We start from the raw sequence: 26,574 nt of genomic DNA on the forward strand, positions 1-26,574 counted from the left end.
ATGTCCCAAGTAATGTTACAGAGGCATTTAGGCGATTAAAAATGAGTTATATACACAGAAGGATGTGCACAGAATTCATTCTTTCTTTATATATTGGTATGCTTTTGATAAAAACAAATTAGTCTAACATTGTAAAGCAATTATACTCCAGTAAAAATACCAAATTAGTCAGTAATTATATAAACAATATAGAGTGTGGATATAGTATATAGAAAAATCCCTTTACTCTTTGTATTGAGAAATGGAATCCAAAACAACAATGGGTGTAATTTATCTAAGACTATCTTAGACTAAGATGTCGTTAGAATGGTTGCATCTATATCATTTTTTTTTTTTCTATCTCTCTTCTGAATTTTTTTTTTTTGGTGCACCTGTAGTGTCTATAAAACTCAGGAAACACTCTTTTGCTAGGGTAGCCCTCTCAGTATGATATCTGTGTGTCAGTGACTTTGGGGAGTTCTGTGTGCAAAATTTTGTGGGTATGTACATATGTGCTTTTCTCTAAGAGGCTCCATAGTTTTCAATAGGGTCTATGACCCAAAGAAGGTTTACAATGGGTTTAATTTATCTATTCTAAGTGTTGATGATGTTGAATTTTTAAGTGGCTGATGTAGTTCCAACAGCATGCATTATCGGTAGTAATTTTTTCCATTTTAAATAAGATATTGGCAATTTTTTTGAACATCTGCACCTCTACACTTGCATTTGTAATATCTTGATGTAGTTATACAGATACACATTGATACATGTATATATTATGTTATGTATACATGGGATGTTTATACATACATGTTACTAAGTGTATTTATTTTCATGTATAAATGAGATATGCCTCTGAGTCTCCTCCAGGAGTGACCAAGAGGCTTTGGTATTAGTACTGGTTTTAGTAATATAACTTTTTCATTATAATCATATTTTATTTTCATATAATCATTATATTTTAATGATTAGATAATAATCAGAAATCATTCTTAAAAATCATTTGGTTAAAAAAAAAGACCCTAAAGAAATAAAAACTGTAATTTGAAAAGATACATGAACCCCAGTGTTTATAGCAGCATTATTTACAATTGCCAAGATATAGAAGCAATCTAAGTGTCCGTCAACAGACGAATGGATAAAGAAGATGTGGTATATATTTACAATGGAATACTACTCAGCCATAAAGAAGAATGAAGTGCTGCCATTTGCAAAATCATGGATGGACTTGGAGGGTATTATGCTAAATGAAATAAGTCAGAGAGTGACAAGTACTGGATAATATCACTTACATGCAGAATCTAAAAAATACAACAAACTAGTGAACATAACAAAAAAGAAGCATACTCACAGATATAGAGAACAAGTTAGTGGTTACCAGTGGGGAGAGGTAAGTGGGGAGGAGCAGTAGGGGATTAAGAGGTACAAACTATTAGGTATAAAATAAGCTACAAGGATATATTGTACAACAGAATACAGCCAAAATTCTATAATAACTATAAATGGAGTATAATCTTTAAAAATTGTGAATCACTATATTGTACACCTGTACGTTATATAATATTGTGCATCAACTGTACTTCAATTAAAAAATAAAGAATAAAAAAAAAAGACCCAGAATTCTGAAACAGACAAGAAGAGTCTGAGAAAGAGAGAAGCAGATTTGATTCAGGAAGAAAATGGAAACACTGAGAAATCAGGCAAAAGAGAACACTTCTTAAAATGTATGAGCCTGCTTTCTCCTAAGCTGGATGATACTGGATCTCTCTATAACTGACCAGATCTGTGCAGTTTGTTACTTCATTGCCTCTATAAAGTAGTGTCTTTTATCACTAAAACCCCCAAAACCAACCAAATCCAAAAAATTAAAGCAAGAATTAGCATATTTGAATCCAAACATCCCTATATGAAAGGTCCCTTGACTCACTAATTAGATAATTGCAACATTTATGGCAAATGTCAATGTTCAGTTAATATCTCAAGAAACATGGTGAAAGTAAATGCCAAAAGTTGATGTTTCCAACTATTTAAGGGTAGGCATTATTGACTTTTCAGAAGAGTGGCAGTTCCCAGAAGCACTGTGTACATTTTTACCTCATTAACATTCAGTTCTGCCAAACACCCTCATGTTAGTCTTTGTATCTTTGTCATAACTCATGAAAGTTTTTTTTTTTATTAAGAAAAAGTCACACAGTTGAGGGCTGAAAGAGTTTTTCCTAGAAACATGCCCTGCAGAAAATGAGTTTCACAAATATTTCTTCTTTCTCTAGGAGAGGGAAGATACTAAAAATTTAAGACAGCAGTTTGATATAGTTGCTTTTTAAAAGTAACTTCTTTTAATGTTCAGTATCACAAATAATGTATGTCGAGTGTACCCCCCGAAGCTGACAAATAAATGAAAAACACAAGGGGCATGTAAAAGACACAAAGTAGACAGCAGAGTAAGTACGAAGACTGTATAAGACAAAGCATTGGCACTTGGGGCAAAGGGTCAGCCCGTGATCAGTTCTGGTGTACCTTTGGGGGGAGCAGCAGGTTCCTTCTTAGGCACAGGAACTGGCTTTTTCTCCTCTGGCACAGGTTTCTTGGGAACTTCAGGAACTTTAAAGACACCATTGTTGAAACAACTGAGAACTCTAGTCTCCTTGTGAGACATTTAAGATTACATTAAAGCATAAATCCTCAGTACGAGTGTAAGAAATTAGGAAGTAATTTAATATCAAGCATGTAACGTGATGAAAATACACGCTAAATACATCAGTACCATACAGACATTACATATATTACACGAAGCCGACAAAGACCCAATCAGCATGGTCTGGAGTCTAAAGTATTACTGACATTTGTGTAACATATTACCACAAGTTAATGAAATCAACATACACAGAATTAAAATATATTACAAATGGTTTACAGATACTATCTCATTAACACACAGAGCCAACAGAAAAAGGTACAAGAAGACAGACATTAAGAAATTTTTCTCAAAAATATATGATTCTACCTTTGGCTGGTAGGGGCTCCACCTTTTCAGGAAGGTGGGGAACAGGGACTACTTCTTCTGAGACTGGTTTCTTGGGTGGCTCAGGGACTTTAAAAAAAAATGGGTCGATTTTGAGAAATTGTGCATTTAGACAAGGCATATGTTGTTGCAAGACTTAAAGAGTAGACATTCTGGTTTTATATCAATTGAATGCAAGAAAATTATGTGTTAATCAAGGGCTAAGGGCAATGAACTAGTGGCTAATTAGAAAATGTGACTGTTACTCATTTTTAACTGAAGGAACCTCCACTTTCCTAGGAACAGGTCGGAGCACCGCTTCCTCAGAGGTGCCAGTGCCTGTTCCTTAGACACCTGTTTCAGAAACTTTACTTTTATAAAGCCGCAGCAATAGAACAACTGCATGCAATTATCTTAAATAATTTTTGTATCCTAAATGTTTAACAATTTGACTGGGTGTAGGAGAGGGTCGGTGGAGGGAGGGGAGCCCTAATTTGTAGCCACTGCCAGTTTCCAAGTTCCAGCCTCTGTGGTGGTGCAAATACATGCATCCTGGCTACCAGCGATGATGTCATTGTCTCGGAGTTGGGAAGGGATGAGAAGTAGCGCATAATTATCCAGTATTTCCACAACACAGAGGCAATCAACATAACCTCAGAAACATAGATAATAGGAAAATAGTAATGAGTTTTGAGCATTTATTACCATAGCTTTAAATATAATTTACTTAATTTTATATAATTTAACTTTTAATCATGGAAGCGTTAAATGCTGGGTAGCAAAATTCCTGAAAATTTAACCATCAGCTCTGGTGAGTGGGTATGAGCTGGCTCCAGGACACTGTATTTCTTTTCTTAATAGATTTAATTAATTAATTAATTAATTAATTTTTGGGTGTGTTGGGTCTTCGTTGCTGCACACAGGCTTTCTCTAGTTGTGGTGAGCGGGGGCTACTCTTCGTTGCGGTGCACAGACTTCTCACTGCGGTGGCTTCTCCTGTTGCGGAGCACAGGCTCTAGGTGCATGGGCTTCAGCAGTTGTGGCTCATGGGCTCTAGAGCGCAGGCTCAGTAGTTGTGGCGCACAGGCTTAGTTGTTCTGCAGCATGTGGGATCTTCCCGGACCAGGGCTTGAACCCGTGTCCCCTGCACTGGCAGGCAGATGCTTAACCACTGCGCCACCAGGGAAGCCCCCAGGACACTATTTCGTTTTCTAAACAGCTGGCCACTAGAGTGTAAGCTTCATGCAGCAGGGAACAGAGCCTCCAGGAATTCTCATTCCTCTCTCCAATACCCTCCTCATGGTCTTCGTATCTCCCTATGATGTCATTTGCACATAGTGGCTATAGGTCTGTGACTAAATTTATTATTTAATATTAACATATTCAGATATTTACTCTGGAACTTTTGAAAGATTTTAAACTTAGAATAAATCACTAATACCTTTAGGTGGAGGCTCAATCTTTTTGGAAACAGCAACGTGAATTTTCTCTTCGATAACAGTTTTCTTTTGTACCTCAGGGACTTTAAAAAAATGTACATTTTAGTTCCTGGTATGCCATACTGTGGGTGGTATTGCAATTTACAAAGAATATTGAAATACAAATTAAAACAGACAAATGTGAAATGAAGAGATGACAAAGATTCACAAGGAGACAGAGATATCTACATAATCACAAATTAGATAAGAAGAGGGATAAAAATCCATCTGAAGCCCTTCCATTTGAGCCCCATATTCAAATTTGCCTTATACCTGTGACTGACACCTCCTCCTCCTCTGTGTGAGAAGCAACGAACATCTTTTCTTGTGAAATAACCATCTTCTTTGTATGTACAGCAGGTACTTTAAAGAGAGTATTTCACATTAGTATTTCTTTTTCCAGTTCAAGACATCAGATCAAATACATGGCTTGTTTAGACACAGAATGAGTGGGTTAATATGATAGCTTGAGAACAAATTCAGTATTGACAAGAAAACAAATCACGTTTTGATCTATAGGGACAAACAATCCATGCAGCCTTTATCAAACATTATTAAATGGGAATCAAATAGACACAACTTCTTCACACGTGATGTGATGCTTTCCCAAATCCATTAGGGTTTATTCATATAAATGAGGAGATGAGGAATATTATATGGAATGGAATGCATGGCACGGTAAAGTTAGAAGACTACTGATTAAACACAAATCCTTCTTTAATTAAAAAAAAATTATGTAATTTTAAAGTGATACTAAAAACAAAGATAATGTTATGATTTACTTAAATTATATAAATGTGCAATATAAAATGTATATAATATAATATATATAATATGTCTTTATTTTGGTGATTTCAGATTTGTGAGTTGTTCAGTAATACATGTATACATATTCATACACATAAATAAAAATGTTTAAAACTTGTAGCTGAAAGACAAAGATGTATACCTTTCACTTCAATAACTTCTTCCTGCACTGGAGTCCGAGAAGGTTTTTGTGGAACAATCTTCTTTGAAACTTCGGGTACTTAAAAATATGTACAAATATATTTGTATTGTGAAGAATATTGTTTTGCACAAAATTTTAAAATATCTTAGTTTAGATGACTATATAAATAACTAACATGTGACTATATATCAGTAAACAATTACTTGTGTACATGGTACTAGAAATGTTTTAAATGATAATACCTTTGGTGACTTGAACTTCTTCCATTCTTCGAGAAGTCTTTTCAATTTTTTCAACTACGGGCTTCTTTACAACTGCAAGCATTTTAAAAAAATTGCAGTACTTTTAGAATTTCTATTAAAATAGTCTCTCTCTTTTTCTCTCATTTTTTAAAGAGAGACAAGTTTGTTGCACTGAACTTTAAGTACAAGCTTCTGTACTTCAAGTATTTTGGTTATTTTTTATTTTATATTTACCACAACAATCTTTTTATCATCATTTTATGTTTGAATTAAATGAAGTAGGTAGATATTCTTAGAAAAAAAATCACTGATACAATGAAGCTTCCAGAAGAAGTTGTGCCTATTGGATTGAACTGGTGATTCATACATTTTTGCCCAGCAAGCCATGATAATGACGTTGATGATGTGATCTATTTAAATAATTCCAATTACATACCTTTAGGAGGTGGTACTTCTTTCTTTTCCGGTACTTTTGCTGGAATTTTCCTCTCACGTGATTCTTTAACAAAAACACAGTAATAAGGGGTGCTTGAAAAGGTTAAGTTCTAATAGATTGTATCAATTGGCAAATGATATAAGTTAACAATCATATACAACTGTGTAAATTATTGTATTTGGGGTCTTTATTGCTAACAGGATTACTCATGCTGGATTTAGAAGCAGGATCAAGCAGAGATGCAGTGAGGCAGTGAAACTAAAACTTGAACCTCTGCATTAGAAAAGAGCACTCAGAATTCAGTCTTAGTAATACGATTAAATGATTCAATTTACAATATCAAAGCATGAAAGTAACTCTGAAGAAAATGATGCTTTTAAAGATTCTAAAGATTTCTAACTTTAAAAAATGGAAATGGTCATTTCACCTATTTCATATCCATTGCAAATCAGGTTAATAACCTTGAAAATATAAAGAACTGAGCAAAACATGAGGAAAAGAGAAAAAAGTCACCCAATTAATACATACCTTCATAAGCCTCCTTTTGAACTTGGATGACTTCTCTTTCTTGGTAAGCCTCCTCCCACTCTTCCTCCCCTTCCTCATAACCTTCTTCCCTTTCATAGTATTCTTGCCCTTCTTCAAAATCTTCTTCCCATTCCTCATGAACTTCCCTTTTAGCTTCTACATGGGTCTCTTCATAGTCTTCATCTGGTTCCTCATAGTAAGGTTCTTCATATGGTTCCGTGTATGGTTCTACCTCTAGTTCGTCATAAGGTTCTTCCAAAGATTCTATGTAAACTTTCTTCTCCTCGTAGTCTGCGTGCTTTTTCTCATACACAGCTTCTTTTTCTTTCTGAACCTCTTTCTCTCTGGTTATGGTCATTATTTTCACTTCTTCAGCCTTGGAGGATACATCAATCACTTCAGGAGCTAAAATAAATAAATTACTTAATTTAAAAAGATAATATTAGCATGTTAATTATATCCATACAATTACTTCACGAAATGAAAGTCTATGTAGTCAAGTAATATCAGTATCTGAGATCGCAGCCTTATATTGATAATTTACGTTTTCTTTGTGTTGGTTCTGTTTAAATTTTTGTTCATTATGGAACACAGTCAGGAGGGTCAAGAGACACTCTACTCTTAACCTGAGGATTTTTCTGGTGTGAACAAAATGGCATTCAGTAAATATTATCCAATGAACACATCTTCCATTGTTTCATGGGAGCTCCAGTTTGTAAAACCCTTAGTTTTTTTTTCCCCATGGAATATCTTAATATTTGATCATTTTGTGGAATTTATTTTTAATATTTCTGCAGTTACTTAAATTCCAAACTATTCTTTCAAAAACAGTACTAATTTTAAAGCTATATTTTTGACTATCGAATATAACTCTTTAGTCAGTTTGATAAAGACAATATTTAAAATCATGTAACCAAATCAATTAGTTGCTTTCATATGACAACTTTAAAAATATTAAGGCTAACATTATTCATATGATCCTTAACATTTGTGTTAGCTACAGTTGAAACAATAAGGGATCCCCTCCCTTTCTAGCCCTCACCACTTCTTTCCCTGAGTCCACTGCACTGAGGCTGCATAAACATTTGCCTGGGTTTTTCTTTCCTGGAATTCGACCAGTATGAAGTAGCCATCATTTCCACTGCTAATTTTACTGTAGCAGAGGAGACTTTACAACTTTATAATAAGTTGGAAGCCTGATACATAAAATAAGAATACAACGCAGAGATGCAAATCTCAGAAATAAATAGAATAAAATATTTCATTTACCTTCTGCTGGAATTAAGGCAGTAGGAGGTGGGGGCTTCTTGGCAACCTCTGGAAATTTGAAAACATAAAATACATGTTTATCTTTAGACTATAAGTTTTTTAATGCTTACTAATCCTGTACACCCTTGTTAGCCATTTGTATGATCTGTGACTACTACTCATATATCAAATGCTTTTATAAGATCCAAATTTAGCTCACCAGAAATGCTACGTAATGCCATGTTAACGAAAACGCAGGAAGGCTGAAATTTTATTCTAGTTTATGTTGATTTAAAACAATTTAAATTAACATGAAACATAAAGAGAATATTCGGTATGTCTGATGCTAAAAATAATGCATGTTTAATTTTTTCAGTGATTGACAATAAAGTTTGGGAAATAGCCATGCTTTTTTGAGATTCTTCTTATTCTATAACATCTCACAAATGACCACAAAAAAAAAGTCTCAGTGAATCGTGCCCTATGCTCCTGGATTCTCCTTTTTTTAGAAGGTTGCTGTACTTTAATCTTAGCCAGATGGATAAAACTATTTGCTTAAATTTAGTTATCCCATCTCCTTCCTAAAAATTTTCCAGGATATAATAAAAATTTAAAGTAACTAAATTGATCCGCCTGCAAAAAGTTTTTTTTTTTTCCCTGCAAGTATTGACATTTAGCTCAGGTGAACCAGGAAGGGTGCTGAGTTGGGCTGAAGCAGCCACTTAAAATTAGTGCCAGCCCTTGACCTTCTGTTGGTGTGACTTGATCAAGATCAGCTGTTGGACCAGAGGGCAGTGCCTTCTTTAAATCACTATCCAGAGATAATGAGAACTCTCTGGTGTTGCCATTGGGTGCCATGGGTAGACATAGGCACAGGAGGATAAGGGAGGAAAAAAAGGGGAAAAGAAAGAAAGTTGAGAGACAAAGTGAGGACTGAATCAAAAAAGAGGGTGAGGGTGAGTAAAGGAAGAGGTACCATTTTGTGAATTCACACTCTTAACCTTCCTCTATCCTCCACTATTTGGGATTTAAATTTTTTAACCAAGAGAAAAGCAGTAAGACTGAATTTTGATTAATTATAATACCTTTAGGTGGTGGTGCCTCTTCTTTGGGCTTTGCGACAACTTTTTTAGCATCTTTCTTCACAGCTTTTTTGGCCACTGAAAAATGAGATGTCAGATGTAAATTTTACTAAAATATTTTCATGAAACTGGGAGGTTTATTGAAATTTTTTTTAAAATTTATTTTATTTATTTATTTTTGGCTGTGTTGGGTCTTCATTGCTGTGCAAAGGCTTTGTCTAGTTGTGGTGCTCGGGCTTCTCCTTGCGGTGGCTTCTCTTATTGAGGAGCACGGGCTCTAGGCCCGCGGGCTCAGTAGTTGTAGCACACGGGCATAATTGCTCCGCAGTATGTGGGATCTTCCCGGGCCAGGGATTGAACCCATGTCCCCTGCATTGGCAGGCAGATTCTTAACCACTGCACCACAAGGGAAGCCCTGAAATATATATATATATATTTTAATATGTTTTGATGGTAACAAGAGATTCTGCACATTATTGCAAGATATCTGTTTCGGAAAGATCTTGGACTAGAAAGCAGAACAATTTTTTTGGAGGGAGATAGAACATGAAGGGTGATCTTACATCTTCACTGATTTTATGCCTGCTTAAAGTTTTCAAACATCTAGAGTAGACCCAAGTGATATCATAAATAGAAGAGGTACACCTTTTCATCTTCATTTCACTTAGGTAAGAACACTTTATATTTTTCAGGAAAAAGAATAACAAGTGAATTAGTAAAATTAAAGTCCCACCTATGCTACATTGTGGAAGTTTTCTTTTGTCATTGCTGACATTATACCTTGATCCTGGTCCCTGATCGTAACTTGATTATGGCTCCTAGTATTCATGAATAAATAACACTTTTGAATTTTTAAAATATGATTTAATTTCTCAAGTTTCCCAGTGGGCACTCAAACTTAAGTCATGTTGACACTAACACTCAAATCATAAATCATTCATTAAGATAAATTATTATTCCTGACAACAAATATAAGTGGAAATCTATTTTATGATTTTTGATTCTTATTCATTTTTGCTATCATAAGTAGGTGAAATATAGTTAATTATGTTCATATAAATTATAAAAATGCTTTTCTTTGTTATTGAGATTGTAGTAGTCATAAAACTGGAAGTGTTTTTTGTTTTTTTTTTTAACTGAATTTCCCCTGAGGCTGGCTGAAAACTAGCTCAAGCTTTTGACACCAATTGTAGTAGATATTAGGGAACTAGCATGTCAAACCATGGAAACTACTACAGTAATGGTGGCTTGGCTTTGGAAAAATGTGACTTTGACATGCAGAATTTTTTCCTGATGATGCTGGGAGAATTCTGACAGCAATTCTGAACTCCCCAGAACTCTAGAGAGTCCCAGGCAGTCTGTTGACTGATTAGTTGAGCAGTTTGGGGGCACAAATAGTACAATTTATCTACTGAAATATTTGAGAAGGACAATTTCCTGGCACACTCATGAGTTTATTGGAGAGCTCTTTCCTTAGCTTAAAAAAAAAAAAAATCAAAGATATTCCAAATCATATTTTTATAACACAATAATGAATTTTAGCGTAGTTAACAGTGTAATTGGGAAAAAACACAAACTATAATTTTAAATCTGACTATACACTAGTATTTTTTATTTCTGTAAGCTTCACTAGAATTTGACTGTATCATTTTATTGCTTTATGTAGTAGTTAGGAAAATAAGAAATGTGAAATCAGTTTGCCATTAATGCTTAAGTGATTCCTTTAAAATAAAAATTTTAATATTAAGCATCATTTTTTTTTTCTGATGATTTTCAGACTTTTAGGCACATGTCTTACATATTTAGTTAATACTTAAGAGCATATAATTTACATTTTGAAAGGCAATTCAAACTGCTGACCACTAGAGGGCCAACATGTTGCATTAAACGACATTTTCCAGGTCTGTAATAGTTCTATATTTTGACATTTAGGTAGATAACATATAATACCTTCAATACGTTTTGCTGGTGGTTTCTTTTCTTCAGGTGATGGTAGCAACAGGGGGATGGGAGGAACCGCTGTAGGAGGAATTTCTGAAGAAAATAAATGCCATCATAAGTAACATATTTTGGTTTCCTATTTTGTGTGAAATATGATGAAAAGTCTCATGCATTTCTTTCAGTACTTCAAAGGTGTTATAGCAGCAATTCAACAATCAGAACAAACAAAATTAGCATCTATTTATAATTGTAACTACTCTTTTGCTTTGATTTTTAATTACACAGTGAAGAATATGATGAGAAAGAATTTGTTCTTGCTGTATGCTATGGTTTGGCATTGGTAACTTCCTAGTGGTAGGATACTGCAGCTTCAAGCCCAGGGGTCATGGTGCTGGATCTTACCTTCTGGTGGTACTGCTCTGATAGGCATGGTTGGAATTGGAACTCTCGAGTCAGGAATATCTGAAAAGGGACATTTAATAATGATAAGCACCGAGAGACTGAAAGCACAGATATTTATTAGACAACTAAGATGTGTTTGATTGTCAGGCATTTCCAACAGCAGAATTTAACATATAGAAACAAAGATATTAAGATTCTTTTGTAGGCAGCCACACATGCAAATTTATTCCCTGTGAAAATTTGTTCTACGGCCAAACTTGATCCTAGATATCAGCTGAATGTGACCTCATTATCTCTAATTTCCCAAACTCACAAAGCCTAACATTGGTATTATTTTACTGAAAATAATTTTACTGAATAATATTTTACTGAAAAAAAGAAATAATATTTTTAGACATGTTAGTTTGGCTTCTATCATTTACAAAATTACACTGAATGTATTGTAAGGATTGATTCTTTTTTTTTTTTTTTTTTAACTTACCAGGAGGCTTCATCTCAAGTTTGATTTCTGCAAAAGAAAAAAAATGATATTTTTTAAAATTTAGAATTGTCTTGGTAGGCTACTTTGTTTCCAAGATTGCACTGTGATTTGAATGGGGTGTTTTCTGACCTTTGGTTGTTAAGTACAGCTCTGCTGTGCTTCTTGCTTCACCTCTGGGCTCCAGTCGAGCAATTACTGAATAGACACCTAAGGAAAAAAATCATGAAATGTTTGCTTTCTGATATGTTTGTAAATAATGCTTCTTTATTTAAATATAGTATTTATTTATATTTCTCTTTCCTAAAAAAGTAATCTAGATAGAACTACAGAGTATAAGTGTAAACTAGAGTAGAAATAAATAAAACAGGCAAAGTTGAAATTATATAGTCACAGGGACACTGTCAATTAAGTTACCTTCGTCATCTGGGGTCACGTTGTGGATGGTCATATAATGGCAGCGACCGTCATTCCTGAAGTTGTATTTCTGGCTCTCGGTCAGTTCTGTTGGTCCTTTGTACCACGTTACAATGGCGTCATCGAAGGACACTTCGCACTCGAAGGTGGCAGACTGATGCTCACTCACCACAATGTTCTGTATGCGCTTCGTAAACTGAATTGGTTCAGCTGTTTAAGTACAAAAAGAGTTCAAATTTAGATTGTTTGGGGAGGAATTTCTTCCACTGTGCTTTCCCCCACAGATGTTTAAAGTCTCTTATCTTTTTATCCGATTGGAAAATAGCAGAAAAAGGCTGAAAAGATAAAACAAGAAGAAAGTGCACTTCTTCGCATCAGTAACAAAAAATTATCCCAATACTTAAGTGTATTCCTACAGGATCAATGTGGGAAAGTTTAAAGAAATCCCTGAAAGTCCTTACAATATTTACATGAAGGCAATAGTCAAGGGTGCTTATAACCCAAAAGTAAAATTTAAACTTTAAAAATGTTAGTGAAATGGGGGCTTCAAAATAAAGGGAACATAAACTTAAATTTTTACTGTATACTTCTCATTCCCCTTTGAAATTCTTTCTTTCCTCTGTAAAATAATTTTGCTATTCAGGATCTAGAATTGTTTATTTTTTGGCTTGTATAACTTTCCCTGTTAAAATAATTTCAAACTCAGTAGGAAATCTGCACCTCTAAATTTCAAAGGATTCATTTTGAAGAGTTCTGAAACCTGCTTTGCAAGCACCCGTGGGCAGGCATGAAGTCCACCCACTGGGAATGGCAGGGTATGTAGCAAGAGAATAGGCTGGCGTGGAGGTCCTTCTGCAAAATTTTATCTGGAAGGCTGGAATTCAACGTACAGCAGTGTCATGAATAGCTTAGATGTCATATGTACTCTGGTGAGCTTTTCTTTGAAGGATCATATAAAAGGAGGCAATTATTTAAAAAATAAGTGGTTTCAACTGGATCCTTTAAATGAAAAATGATTTAAAATTTCTGAACTTTAAAATACAACCAGGCCTTGATATCCACTGTAAAGCAAGTCAGAGATGTTGAAATGCTTATGTAAATAAGTCACATAGTTATTTCAACAGCTATAAATGGCTACGCTTGGAAGTAGAGCCCATGATTAGAGCCAAATGTTGCTGAATACAGTCTAAAGGTGTAGGTCTTTAGGAAATAAATATTGTTGCTCCTAAGTCCTGGGATTCCACTTCATTTCAGAGATTCAGAGGTTGGAATATGATCTTCCTATGAAATAATTATTTTTGAAAAATAGCTGCTAATCACACATCACATATGTTGTTAATTTTATCTATAAAGTTTCACACAGATAGAGTCAAATTGATTCCTGTAAACAAAATGTCAGCTCCTAGCCAAGATCCTCAAGACACATAGCCATGAAATCTGGTCCTTTCTAAGATTTATTTCTAGAATTCAAAATCATAGATGTGAGAATTAGGGCATTTAATAGAATTGTAAAAAATTACTGAATTTAGCATAATTATGAAATTTAACAGAAATAAGTGTTAGAAAGTCAAGTCATGGTTTAGACTGAAATCTACTTCAGGTCAAAAAGAACTATGCAACAGAATCGGCACTTATGTGAATACTTCCGTTTTGATTTCAAATGGATTTTGAGACGTGAGTGAATGCTATGAGTATGTGTGTTGGGAAATGAGACCACACAAGCGCTTTAAGATACATGTGATGGCAGGGTTGCAGAGGTCCTGCACAACATTTGCCACTGACCGATGCTGTGATAACTCCAGCCACAGTCTTCCACCCACCTTCAATTCTGAGCTCTGCTGAAGTTTCAAGATCTTCGTATTTGCAGGTGTACTGACCCTGGTCCTCTGCTCGCACATCTGCAATGGTCAGCTTATGGACTTTGTGCTCCACTTCTGTTTTATATCTACCTTGGGGTTTAACGATTCTGCCATTTCTGAACCATTCGGATTTTACATTTGGCACAGAAAACTGGCAAGTCATGGTACAAGTCTGGCCTTCTTTCAAAGTAACATCCTGAAGATGCCGTTCCCAGGCAGGCTCTGTGGGTATGATACAATATACATTTTGTATGATATCACATGTGATGTACTCAGTAGTAAATTCATCTCACAAGTTTTTTAAAAATAATAAAACTCTTTTTCCTTACCAATTACAGTTAGTTTAGCACTAGCGATGTGTGGACCACACACCAATCTATAATTGCCCTGATCTTTAAGTTGACAGTTTTTGACTCTGAGTGTATGTTGATCACCATCAATGCTTATTTCAAATTTATCACTGGGTTCCAGTTTTTCAGTCCCTTTGTACCATGAAAGCTTGATTTCTGGATAATTAATCTTAATGTCAATTTCAAACACAGCATCATTATCTTTCAAAACTGTCTGATTTTCAATGTCCTTGATCAAAGTGACAGGCTAGGAGAATAAAGAATTAAAATGCATTAGTCACTCCTTCCCTTGTAATTCCCAATAATAATTTGTTCATTTTGTGATCAGCATAATTCATTTTACCTCTGTCTGTGACAGCCTTTGCTGAATAAATGATACAAGTTCCTCAAATTCCTTTTCTTCCTTCTCTGACTTCTCTACTTCCTCAATTTCCTAGGGAGAAAAAAAGCGTAAGTATTACATATGGAATAAAATTTGAATTAGAGGACGAATGATTATATTTAACTTCCATTTTTGATGCTGCTTAGGTTATATTAACTGATCTTATACAACTGTAGGGTTCTGGAAACTCAAAAGGTGTATGTTAGCTGTTTCAAGTGTGAATTTTTAAAGATGATACTATATACAAAAGATCATACCAATCTATGTGTCTCTTCTACTTGACTTTGCTTTAGCATTTCAAATGCTTGAAGAAGACCCCGGAAGTCAGTGATTCCATACATGCGGGCATATTTTTCATATTCTTTTGGATCAATATTTTTGAGAAGTTCCATGATATCAATTTCCTCTTCTTCCCCAGCTCCTTTCTTTAAGGCTGGAGTCCTAAATGAAATAAGAAATAAACATGAATCACCTGTTTTCTACTTATTTTGAATTGTCTATCATCATTCAAAGATTATAAATGTAATAAAATTTTTTTCACAAAGGAATAGTTTTGTGTCCTTTATTTAAGAACTACTAACTTTACCATGTTAACTGTGAAACAAACAAACAAACAAAATTGTGGGTTTGGAGGTGGAGTGGATTAAGATCAGACTATAGTCACAAAGTATGGAAATTTGATCAAAGAGTTTAAGAAAGGATAACAAAAATATTTTTGTAAGCTTTACAACAATAGAGGCTAATGAAAGAATTATAAGGAAAAATAATAATAGCCATGGAAAGCATCAATAAAGAATACATATATCATGAGGAAAATATGTAGAAATTAAATGTTGATTAATTGATTAACAGTGATGTTGAAACATAATTGGTTTTGAAATTATTGGCAATTATGGAAAATGTTTAAAATGGTTGATCTAGAAAGCCATTCAGAGCAAGAGAAATTACACATAGAAACAAAAATTTCATGCCTAGACACACAGGTTTCTCTACAGGCCATTTCCTTAGTTCAAAATTTTAATAAAAATTCACCTCATTCTCAAAATTTTCTCAAGATTATTCAGAAATTGATGTTAATGCACCACTAACTTCCACTCAAATACTGTGTATTTGCTTATCTGTTTCTGTTAAAATGTCTATATGCTAATGTTCTTTCACAATCTGAATCTTGGAGGGGATGGTCCATGAATGGAACATTACCGTGCATGGTATTTTATTGAACTTACTTTTTCAGCATTGCTCTAAGATCTCCTTCAATTTTCTCTTGTTTCTTCCTTTCATCCACCTGTAGATTAACATTACTTTCAATTTCACCATGCTTGTTAAATGCAACACATCGGTATAATCCAGAATCAGTTTTTGTGGTGGCTCTGATCTCCAGCTTTGCTTCACCGCCTTTCTGGTGGATAAAAATTCGACCTCCTTGGTTTAATTGTCTCCACTTCCCTTTTGTCCATTTAACATCTGGAACTGGATCACCTCCAACTTTCGCGATGAATGTTGCAGTGGTTTCTAAGGAACAATGAAAACAAATCAATAAAAATTTAATTTTCCAAAACCAGTTTTTCTGAAATGAAATCAGCAGTAAAATGTACACGATAGATGAAGATGTAATTTTCAGGAAGTACTTACTTTCTACAACTCTCATACTCTGAGGTTCTGATATGAAGAAGAGTTTTCCATCTACTGCTGCTTTCTTAGCTGCTGGGACCGCAGCTGGTTTGTCTAAAAAAACACGTTTACATGTTTTTTTTTAAAAAATCACAATTACCTTCAAATTGTAATAAATAATTTCCTTTGAAAAACAGGCTTTAAGAATTTGGCAATGTCACAAATATTACACACTCTATATGAGAGTGGATTATAGAAGACAAAGCAGTTTCATAGACATTTATAACTAGTTGTAGCCATTACATGCAGATTGAACTGCAATCACATTAATAGCATCAAGTTTTATATTTCTCAACTTGGTTTTATTATATAGATTTCCTTTAGGGATATGATATCAGGCTACCTTATGTCACATTATTATAGGATCATTTTTGGAACTCCACTTAGTTACATCCTTTTGGATATGGTGAAGAAAAGGTCAAGAAGTATGATGGTGAACTTGGGGTACTTTCAGGAAATTTGTATGGAAATTATTGCCACTAAATGACCTAATATTTCAATTATAATAAGGAGACTATAAATTGCAAAGGAGCAGTAACTGATAATTCTAAAAATCTAATTCCATTCTTACTTAAATTGTAATAAGCAAATAAGCAAATAAACACAAGCAGTTGACTTAAGCCAAATAATAGTTTTGAGGTGTCTGTACCTTTAATGGTCACTTTTGATTTGGAAGTGTCACTTCCAGCCACGTTTGAAGCTTTACACACATAATCTCCTGCATCTGCTTTAGCCACATCCTTGAGTTCCAGCACAGCAGTCCCATTAGCAAAGCTGAAGCTGCATCTGTCTGAGGGCTTTATTTCCCTGCCAGCCTTCAACCACTGGATCCTGATCGGTTCTGATCCCTGGACGTGGCAGCTAAGCTGCACGGATTCTCCTTCACTAACTGTTACTGGAGTAAGGTGCTGATCAAACACAGGTGGCTTCTTAGGTGCTAGAATTAGAAAGGGATTTTCATGAGGAACATAAAAACAAAAAAATATTAAACTCCAGAAAAGAAACAAGTTTTGCCTCTAACAGGTAGCACTGGTTGCTATAATAGAACTGAATCATGTGCCTTTGTCTCTGAAAGCAATAGTTACATGTGTTGGATTTTATAAATAGAAAAAGGTTTAAAAACAAGCAAAGAACAGATGCCACGCTGCCCATGAATTACCCAAGCATCTGTGTTTTGCAAACATTAGGCACTGCAAACACTGCTCTGGCCGTTCCTATAAATTTCGATGTCATATAGCACACCGTTGATTCTCTCAAACCTGTGTGCAGCTGTATTTTCACTGAACCCTAAAAACGAAGGGCCTATTGGAGAACTCCACTCATGATATACAATGTTTGCTACCCTCTGGGAAAGAAAGCCAACATTTGAGTAACCATGAGCCCACATGTTAATATGTGATTTTCTCTTATGATCATCTTTAGCTATTATATGCAGCTACAGTAGCATTTAAAATCCAACCTTTGCCCAAAGGAATGAGGCGTTGAAGCTCAGTGCTCAACTGAAAACCAGTGAAGAAGATATCAGTAACATGATGGGAAGGCCATGTATAGCTTGGTGTTATGTAATGATTTTATTGAATGGTTCTGAGACCTACATGTAAGGAAAATAAGCAATATTCATGATTGCAAAGATGAAAACTTCTGATATCTATTCATTTTTAAACTCTATGGATAAAAAGCCTCAGAATTCTATAGAAAGTATTTATCTACTAAATGTAAAACCATCATGAATGTAAAAAAGCCACCGCTAAGCACACATTCTTCATTTAACTAAATGTTTTTAAAATCAAACGCATTTAAGTACTATTAAGTGAGTGATGCAATTAGAATTATAAAAAGTTAACTCAATGATATTAGCTTATTAGTAATATTAATCTATTGATGATATTAACCTACTGTCTGTGCACCCTGACATGGCCAGCTAGATCATCAGAGTTGGTAATTAACTCCCAGCTGTTCAAGGAAGTTAGACTGTAAAGTGATTTTGATGAACTGCCTCATAATTATATGGATGAAACAAATGGGACCTAATGAAACTTAAAAGCTTTTGCACAGCAAAGGAAAACATAAACAAGATGAAAAGACAACCCTCAGAATGGGAGAAAATATTTGCAAATGACCAACTGACAAAGGATTAATCTCCAAAATTTACAAGCAGCTCATGCAGCTCAATATCAAAAAAACAAACAACCCAATCCAAAAATGGGCAGAAGACCTAAATAGACATTTCTCCAAAGAAGATCTACAGATTGCCAACAAACACATGAAAGGATGCTCAACATCACTAATCATTAGAGAAATGCAAATCAAAACTACAGTGAGGTATCACCTCACACCAGTCAGAATGGCCATCATCAAAAAATCTACAAACAATAAATGCTGGAGAGGGTGTGGAAAAAAGGGAACCCTCTTGCACTGTTGGTGGGAATGTAAATTGATATAGCCACTATGGAGAACAGTATGGAGCTTCCTTAAAGAACTAAAAACAGAACTACCATACGACCCAGCAATGCCACTACTGGGCATATACCCTGAGAAAACCATATTTCAAAAAGAGTCATGTACCACAATGTTCACTGCAGCTTTATGTACAATAGCCAGGACATGGAAGCAACCTAAGTGTCCGTCAACAGATGAATGGATAAAGAAGATGTGGCACATATATACAATGGAATATTACTCAGCCATAAAAGGAAACGAAATTGAGTTATTTGTAGTGAGGTGGATGGACCTAGAGTCTGTCATACAGAGTGAAGTAAGTCAGAAAGAGAAAACAAATACCATATGCTAACACATATATATGGAATCTAAAAAAAAAAAAGTTCTGACAAACCTAGGGGCAGGACGGGAATAAAGACGCAGACATAGAGAATGGACTTGAGGACACGGGGAGGGGGAAGGGTAAGCTGGGATGAAGTGAGAGAGTGGCATGGACATATATACACTACCAAATGTAAAATAGATAGCTAGTGGGAAGCAGATACATAGCACAGGGAGATCAGCTCGGTGCTTTGTGACCACCTAGAGGGGTGGGATAGGGAGGGTGGGAGGGAGACACAAGAGGGAGGAGATATGGGGATATATATATGTGTATAGCTGATTCACTTTGTTATAAAGCAGAAACTAACACACCATTGTAAAGCAATTATACTCCAATAAAGATGTTAAGAAAAAAAAAAAGAAGAAAAGTTATATGGATGAAGCCATTATGGTTAGAGGATCAGATTGAGAAGATCTCCTTAAACAATACAGTCTATTTCTTTGCCTCAAGCTATGACTGTGTATTCATAATGATATGCAACATCTTTCCACCCATTTTTTCTTCTTTCTGAGCAAATTTTACCCTTTTGTATGAGGTTAATATTCATTTACAGGCTAAAAGCTTTGGGCAATATATGTCAGACAATAATCCTTTAGAAATATCATTAGAAAAGAAAATGTTTCAGAATGTGATAGAACTCAAAATAAGCAAAGGTAATGCAATATTCAATGATGAAAATTTAAAAAAATTTCAAAACAAATGTGCTTCATAAAAATTTATATGTCACTTATGTATGAATTTCAAAATAGACTTAGACTTCTAACTACCTGACAGAATTTCGAGATGTGATTTACAAGCTAAGGTACAGTCCATTTATTATATGACACCTACTTTCCTGGGCCACGTAATTAAATTACAACTAATATATATGTTTTAGTAAACATATGTGGAATTGTGGCAAGCCAATTCAATAATATATATTCATATCTGTTATAACTTACTTGGTCGAGATGTCAGAAGAAACACACATGGCTGTCTAATAGGCAGTAAAGAAAAACACATCATGCCAGGGGCTCTGAAGGTGACTTACCTTTGATGACGACTGAAGATGTACACAGAGCAGAGCCTGCATCATTCGACACTTTGCACGTGTACAAACCAGCGTCGTCCATGCCTGCCTTCTTGACTTGCAGCAGAAGTGTGTTGTTCTTGAATGTGATTTCACAGTTAGACGTTGGATGGATCTCTACGTTATTTTTGTACCAAGCGACAGAAATAGGCTGGGAACCAGCAACAAGGCCCTCGAGTTTGAAAGAGTTCCTTTCTGTTTCTTCTACTGTCTCCGAGAGTTTTTTAGTGAAACTTGGTGGGATTAGCCGCTCTGTAAGAAAGTTCAAGGATATATGAAGTGGAATCCAGAAGTAGGTTATTAATAGGAGGCTTTTCAAGAAAGAAAAGTCATACTTTAAGTTCAAAGTCAATGCTGACCAACTGAATACAGCATATCAGTGTAATGTTCCTAAACAATTTGGCCTCCTTCCACAAGCTTAGTTTATTTTTAAATATAAAAAAAATTTTAATTTTACATTGGCATATAGTTGATTTACAATGTTGTGGGGTTTTTTTCTTTTATTTTCACAAGCTTATTTTAAACTGTTCTCTGATTTATGGGATGGATGATAAGAATAACTTATGGTCATTTACAGAACCAGATATTTGTAAAAAAAAAAAAAAAAAAAGAAAAAAGTGGGGAGGGAAGGAGTGGTCTTAGGGTTATGTAGGATGTATAAAAACTTAGAGAAATACAGATTTTAAAAGATCACTTTTTCTCTAGAGAAACTTATTTCTTCTGAAACATTTTTATGTCAGTGGTTTAAAAATGTGCTACATTTTATCCGTCCTAATAAAACCGCACCCTTAGGATGTGATATTCAAAGATACCTTTTATATTGAGCTGAGCCGTGCAGCAGTCCTCTCCCACTTCATTGACAGCATAGCACGTATACTGTCCAGAGTCTCCTTTGTCTACTTTCAGGATTGTCAGGTGCGCGCTGTTTTCCAGATAACTCATCTGATAGTTTCTGCCACTTTGGATCTCTCTGTTGTCTTTGGCCCAGGTGACCTTTATTGGTTGCGTCCCCGTCACATGGCACTCAAAGTCCGCACTGTCTCCCACCACAGCATCCACAGGGGCAAGAGGGATGTCAAAGAAGGGCGGGTTCTTCCCCTCTGAGAGGAGAGCAGAAAGACAAGGTTTCAGGCTCCATACCTGACCATCCCAGTTCACACAAATCCTCCTCCCCTAATTTCAAATTTGGTTATAAAAAATTTAATTACAGAAGTAGAAATTTAAGAATCCACAGACCTGTGAGAATGAGTCTGGCATTGGAAGAAGCAGAACCTATAGGATTTGTAGCTGTGCAAGAATACTGGCCTGCAGAACTCCGATCTGTTTGAAAAATATTGAGAGTGGCTACATTATCTAAAAATGATGTTTGTACATTGGGGCCATCTTTCAACGGCTTGCCATCTTTAAACCAAGACACCGAGATAGGTTCTGATCCACTGACAGCACAGTCAAAAACAACTGGCAGCCCGACCGTTTCTTGAACGTCTCTCAAGTGTCGAGAAAACGACGGTGGAAGTTTTTCCTCTGTAGGAATAGAATTAAAGTAATGAATACTTCTGGACATTTTGAATTTACTGAATATTCTTCTCACAATTATTGTTATATAAATAATGGGATTCCTATAAAAATATCAGGAGGTATTCACATATCTTGAATTAACTTGGACTCAAAGAAAAGCAGGTAAATTTCTGGAGCAAAAGTTTTACTTTGATGCCACGCTGACGCATGGTAGGTGTAAAAATATGTAAGCCAACAGAGAAACTGATTGGCTTAAGGTACATCTCCGGCATGTAGCAGATTCTCTTACTTTTTAAGACTGCTTTCTAGCAATCTGCATGAGACACCCATGGGTGGAATTTTAAAAAATATGGTTACTCATTTTTCTGAAAGATTTAATTATAGAGACAAATGATGACACGATCCTTCCAAATGAAGATTTAGTCATTTTATCTCTCTCTGTAAAGGCGATCAAAAAAGATAAACTGCTAATTTGTAGGCAGAACTACTTAAGCAGAAAGTTTTGCATTTGGAAAGATTTTCCTAAAAAGAAGACGCTCTCCAGATATTTTAAATCTTGTTCAAAAGAAACACATTCATTCACTTAAAAAATATTGCAATCACCTTGAACAGTCAGGAAAGTTGATGAAGAAACTTCTCCCACACTGTTTTCAGCCCTGCAGATATATTCTCCACTGTCATTACTATCAACCTGGTTGAAAACCAGTGTAGCAACATTGTTCCTAAAATGCATTTTGTAGGTAGTCGTGGGTCTCAATTTCGTGTCTCCTTTATACCAGGACACCCCAATTTCAGGGGTCCCAGCAAGTTGGCATTGCAAAGAGGCAGAATCTCCAACGGTCACCTTCACAGGCTCCAACTGCTTGACAAAATATGGTGGTTCTGCAGCCAAGAGAGATAACCAGTCATGAAGGAGACATGCCAGGATGGTTATCTGTATATAAAGATATGAATGTGCAATCATAACAAACCTAGTATCAGGATTTGTGCTGAACAGGAGTCTTTCCCGGAAGCGTTTTCAATGTAGCAGTTGTACTGTCCTGCATCCTCCAGTGTGCTGCTTGGAATTTCCAGGATTGCAGATTTTTCAGTTGTGGTTATATTACACCTCTGAGAAGGAGTTATATTTGTGCCATTTTTCTTCCATGTAACTGAAATGGGAGGCGTTCCAGTATACGTGCCCTCTAGGATCAGGGGTTTTCCTTTCTCTAGGCTGTAATCATTGAGCTTCTTCACAAATTTGGCTGGGGCTGTAGCAGGCAAATTGAAAACATGAAATAAAGCACATACACACACAGATACAGGCACACCTATTACTTCATGTATATTAATTGTAAAAATGCAGACTGGCAGTCAAACAAACCTTTTACATATAGATGTGTTGTACAAGAAGCTTTGCCAGCTTCGTTACTAACGATGCAGGTGTATTCTCCACTTTGTGAGGTATCTACATCAAACAGCTCCAGTTCAGCGACTGAATCCTCCAAAGACACATTACATCTGTCCCCTGGTACTAGTTCACTGCTACCCTTGAACCAGCTGACACTGAACGGGGGTGTTCCTTTTACAAGGCTTGTGAAAGTTACGTTTGTTCCAGTTAAAACATCCATGGGATCAGGTTTCTGAACAAAAGATGGCGGTTCTAAACAAAAAAGCCCATACCGGAAAAAGTTTACTACTTTTGAATTTTGATGACAAAAATGTTGAATAAATAATGAAATGCAATTCTATTTTGCTGTATTTTTAGCTGACCTCTCACAGTCAAAGGAGCACTGCACTCTGCAGAACCAGCCACGTTAGTAGCTATACATGTGTAGTCGCCGGCGTCCGACTCTTCCAGCACGTTCACAGTTAAGGTACAAGTGTTATCTGTCAGGGTGGTCTGGTACTTCCTTCCACTGCTGATCTCGTTTCCTTCATGGAACCAGGAGACGGAGATTGGAGGTGATCCATAGACTTTACACTCCATTACCACTGAGGAACCAGATAGACCATTTGTCTCTTTCAATTTTCTCGTGAACGAAGGAGGAACAGTTCGGTCTGAATGTGATAAAAATCAAACAAACAAGGACATCAATTATAAAATGATTCGAAGAGAGAATTATTGTCTTTTTGATGGAATATGCCTAGATCCATTTGGCTCTTCTGTGAGGATATCACAGAGTTCCCAGTGGGGTCACACCGTGGAAAGCCTTGAGAAATCAGTGGACAAGATGTGCTAGGTGACTTATTAGGAATCTTGGTCTCTCTTTGCTGTGAATCATTATGTGGAGAATGACTCCAGCATAAGTGACAGTAGAAGACCACATATCCTTATTCCTTATCCAGGGATTAAGTGTTACTCCTACAACCCTGAATTGTGGAAATTCCTCCAAAAGAAAGGGATAGAACTTTTGGACTTGGTTTTCTTCTAACTCTATAGGTCTACGACCTCTGATTTTGCTGATTCAGAGGATGTCAGACTCATGTCACGCTGTAGAATGTGGAGTTTCTCATACACACATATGTAAACTGGGAACTATACTATAATAACATTGAACAGAAGCCCAACCAACCAACCTGAAACATGAACTGAGGCTGTGCAGCTGTCTTTGCCCACAGGGTTTTGCACCTCAAAACTGTACACCCCACTGTCACTGGGGTCCACGTTAATAATCTTAAGGCCAGATAGTTTGTTGAAGAAGGTTATTTTGTATTTGCTATCACTTGTCAGCTCTTTTGCGTCCTTAAACCACTTAGTAGTGAGTTCGGGTGTGCCAGTGACCATGCACTCCAAGGTACAGGTGTCTCCCGTGGTCACTTTTATGGATTCTGGCTTTTCCACAATTGCTGCAGGCTCTGGAACGAGATGTAAATTGTATTCAAATGTTAAAATCACATTGAAAAACTAAAGAAGACACAAGTACTGGGAAGTGCGTGCCTCCTATTCATGATGACATTCTATCTGCACTAACCGAGGATGGACACTGTGGCGAAGCACTCTTGCATTCCGGCATCGTTTTTGATCTGACAGGTGTATTTCCCGGCATTGGCTGTTTCCGCTCTTGAAAACTGTAGGGTTGCAATGTTTTCTGAATAAGAGATCCATATGTTGTCACTTTCTCTGACGATCTCCCCCTTGTCTTTGAACCACACCACGGAAATGGGCTCAGTGCCTTCAATAGCAGCCTGAAGCTGAACTTCTTCACCAACGATGGCAGAAATGTCACTGGGCTTCTTCACAAATCTTGGTGGTGCTGATGAAAAAGAGGCAAAATCAGGGATTTAAAATGTGTGGAGCTATGAGTATTTCCCTCAAAGCTATGACTGCTAGGAATCAAACCGGTGACCATGTGTCGTTTCTATTTCTTAAAGAAGAGGCATTTTTGGTGAATGGGAGCAGAGATGCATTAGAGTTTGTACTAAGCAGAAAGAGTTGAATATCTTGGCCTCTCTAGCTTTCTAAATCCAATCAAAACCTATTGGGAAAATTGTCTAAAAGGGTCATTAGTAGGATTTAGAAATGGGATGGGCACTAAATATAAAAGGATTTAGAAAGGAGACAGGGGAAAAGTACCAGACAGCTAGTGGTAAAGGATGGGGCAAGAGCTGAGGGGCCAACAGGGTATTAAAGTTAGAAGGAAAACTGTAAGCAGAAGAGGATGGAGTCACTCTAACCTTTCAGAGTGATGGAACCAATACAGGTGTCACCCCCGACGTCGTTCGTGGCTTTACACTGATACTCCCCAATGTCTGCAGCACTGATGTTCAGGATGTGAATACTCGTCAGGAAGTTCTCAGACATTATCTTGTACTTCTTGCCACTCCTAAGTTCTCTCTTGTCTTTATGCCAAGAAACTTGAAACGGGGGGGTGCCCTGAAGCTCACATTCAAGGTGAACGTCAGCTCCTTCCAGCGTCTCAACGGGATGAGGCTTTTTGCGGAAAACGGGTGGTTCTAAAATTAGGAAAAAAGGAAAATTAGGATGTGTTCTGTAACTATGTAGTTACAAGTAAGAATCAGTTTTCCATTCCACCATAGAGAGAGAACATCACACTCGATTTTCTATTGTGTCCTTTAAAATTTTTAGAACCTCGACGGAGAGTCAAACAGGGAATTGAGAGGACAACTAGGAGGAAGCTAACGTGAAAAACATGAAAGAAGGGTAGGAGCTGACCTTTAACTTTTAAGGAGGTGCTGCTGCTTGCTCTGCCCACTGCGTTGCGGGCCTCGCACGTGTAGTCTCCGCTGTCTTCCACAGTGAGAGCGTGAATTTCCAATACCACCACCGAGTCAAGGAATGACATTCTGAATTTACTGCTCTCTTGAATTTCAGTCTCGTCCTTATACCATAAAACTTTGATTTCTGGAGACCCTCCTATTTTACATTCATATCTTGTAGATTCACCTTGTTTCATGATTCTTGAAGGTTCTAGCTTCTTAATGAACCTGGGGGGTTCTATGGAAGCAAGACAGAAAACACAAGGGAAGAGATGGGAAAGACACGTATAATTCAGGATGAAGTGAAAAATCAAACAGAGAGGTCTTTAGCTCTGGAAAACAAATTTATTTGCTGCAGTTCAAGGAAGAATAGTTAGGTGAAACTTAACTAGAAAATTCCTATAAAATATATTTATTTTTGTAAGCACCCACATCAAATATTATTGCAAAAGGAAAGAAGAAGAGACATTAATCCCTTTTGTGCAATCCTCCTACCAGCAAAAGAATCACTTTGTGCAAGATC

General features: G+C 36.2%; 1 protein-coding gene across 1 annotated transcript in view; it reads right to left on the reverse strand.

Moving 5' to 3' along the window:
• TTN (titin) overlaps window positions 1-26,574 on the reverse strand; it is a 285,964-nt gene that overhangs the window by 162,538 nt on the left and 96,852 nt on the right. The window contains exons 87-119 of the mRNA XM_082466160.1: window positions 26,008-26,289; window positions 25,509-25,787; window positions 24,806-25,087; window positions 24,411-24,689; window positions 23,604-23,891; window positions 23,215-23,493; window positions 22,823-23,101; window positions 22,455-22,733; window positions 21,570-21,857; window positions 21,146-21,433; window positions 20,295-20,585; window positions 17,093-17,380; window positions 16,405-16,497; window positions 15,999-16,284; window positions 15,030-15,213; window positions 14,734-14,823; window positions 14,370-14,637; window positions 14,002-14,262; window positions 12,182-12,391; window positions 11,897-11,974; window positions 11,768-11,794; window positions 11,287-11,346; window positions 10,894-10,977; window positions 8,947-9,021; window positions 7,883-7,930; window positions 6,614-7,018; window positions 6,086-6,148; window positions 5,650-5,721; window positions 5,408-5,485; window positions 4,732-4,821; window positions 4,422-4,502; window positions 2,984-3,070; window positions 2,497-2,580 (exon numbers count right to left, since the gene is read on the reverse strand). Coding sequence (XP_082322286.1) covers window positions 2,497-2,580; window positions 2,984-3,070; window positions 4,422-4,502; window positions 4,732-4,821; window positions 5,408-5,485; window positions 5,650-5,721; window positions 6,086-6,148; window positions 6,614-7,018; window positions 7,883-7,930; window positions 8,947-9,021; window positions 10,894-10,977; window positions 11,287-11,346; window positions 11,768-11,794; window positions 11,897-11,974; window positions 12,182-12,391; window positions 14,002-14,262; window positions 14,370-14,637; window positions 14,734-14,823; window positions 15,030-15,213; window positions 15,999-16,284; window positions 16,405-16,497; window positions 17,093-17,380; window positions 20,295-20,585; window positions 21,146-21,433; window positions 21,570-21,857; window positions 22,455-22,733; window positions 22,823-23,101; window positions 23,215-23,493; window positions 23,604-23,891; window positions 24,411-24,689; window positions 24,806-25,087; window positions 25,509-25,787; window positions 26,008-26,289 — 6,126 coding nt within the window. The remainder of the gene's footprint in view (window positions 1-2,496; window positions 2,581-2,983; window positions 3,071-4,421; window positions 4,503-4,731; window positions 4,822-5,407; window positions 5,486-5,649; window positions 5,722-6,085; window positions 6,149-6,613; window positions 7,019-7,882; window positions 7,931-8,946; window positions 9,022-10,893; window positions 10,978-11,286; window positions 11,347-11,767; window positions 11,795-11,896; window positions 11,975-12,181; window positions 12,392-14,001; window positions 14,263-14,369; window positions 14,638-14,733; window positions 14,824-15,029; window positions 15,214-15,998; window positions 16,285-16,404; window positions 16,498-17,092; window positions 17,381-20,294; window positions 20,586-21,145; window positions 21,434-21,569; window positions 21,858-22,454; window positions 22,734-22,822; window positions 23,102-23,214; window positions 23,494-23,603; window positions 23,892-24,410; window positions 24,690-24,805; window positions 25,088-25,508; window positions 25,788-26,007; window positions 26,290-26,574) is intronic.

The sequence above is a fragment of the Balaenoptera physalus genome, assembly GCF_965194825.1.
Source record: "Balaenoptera physalus genome assembly, chromosome: 6".
Taxonomy (NCBI): domain Eukaryota; kingdom Metazoa; phylum Chordata; class Mammalia; order Artiodactyla; family Balaenopteridae; genus Balaenoptera; species Balaenoptera physalus.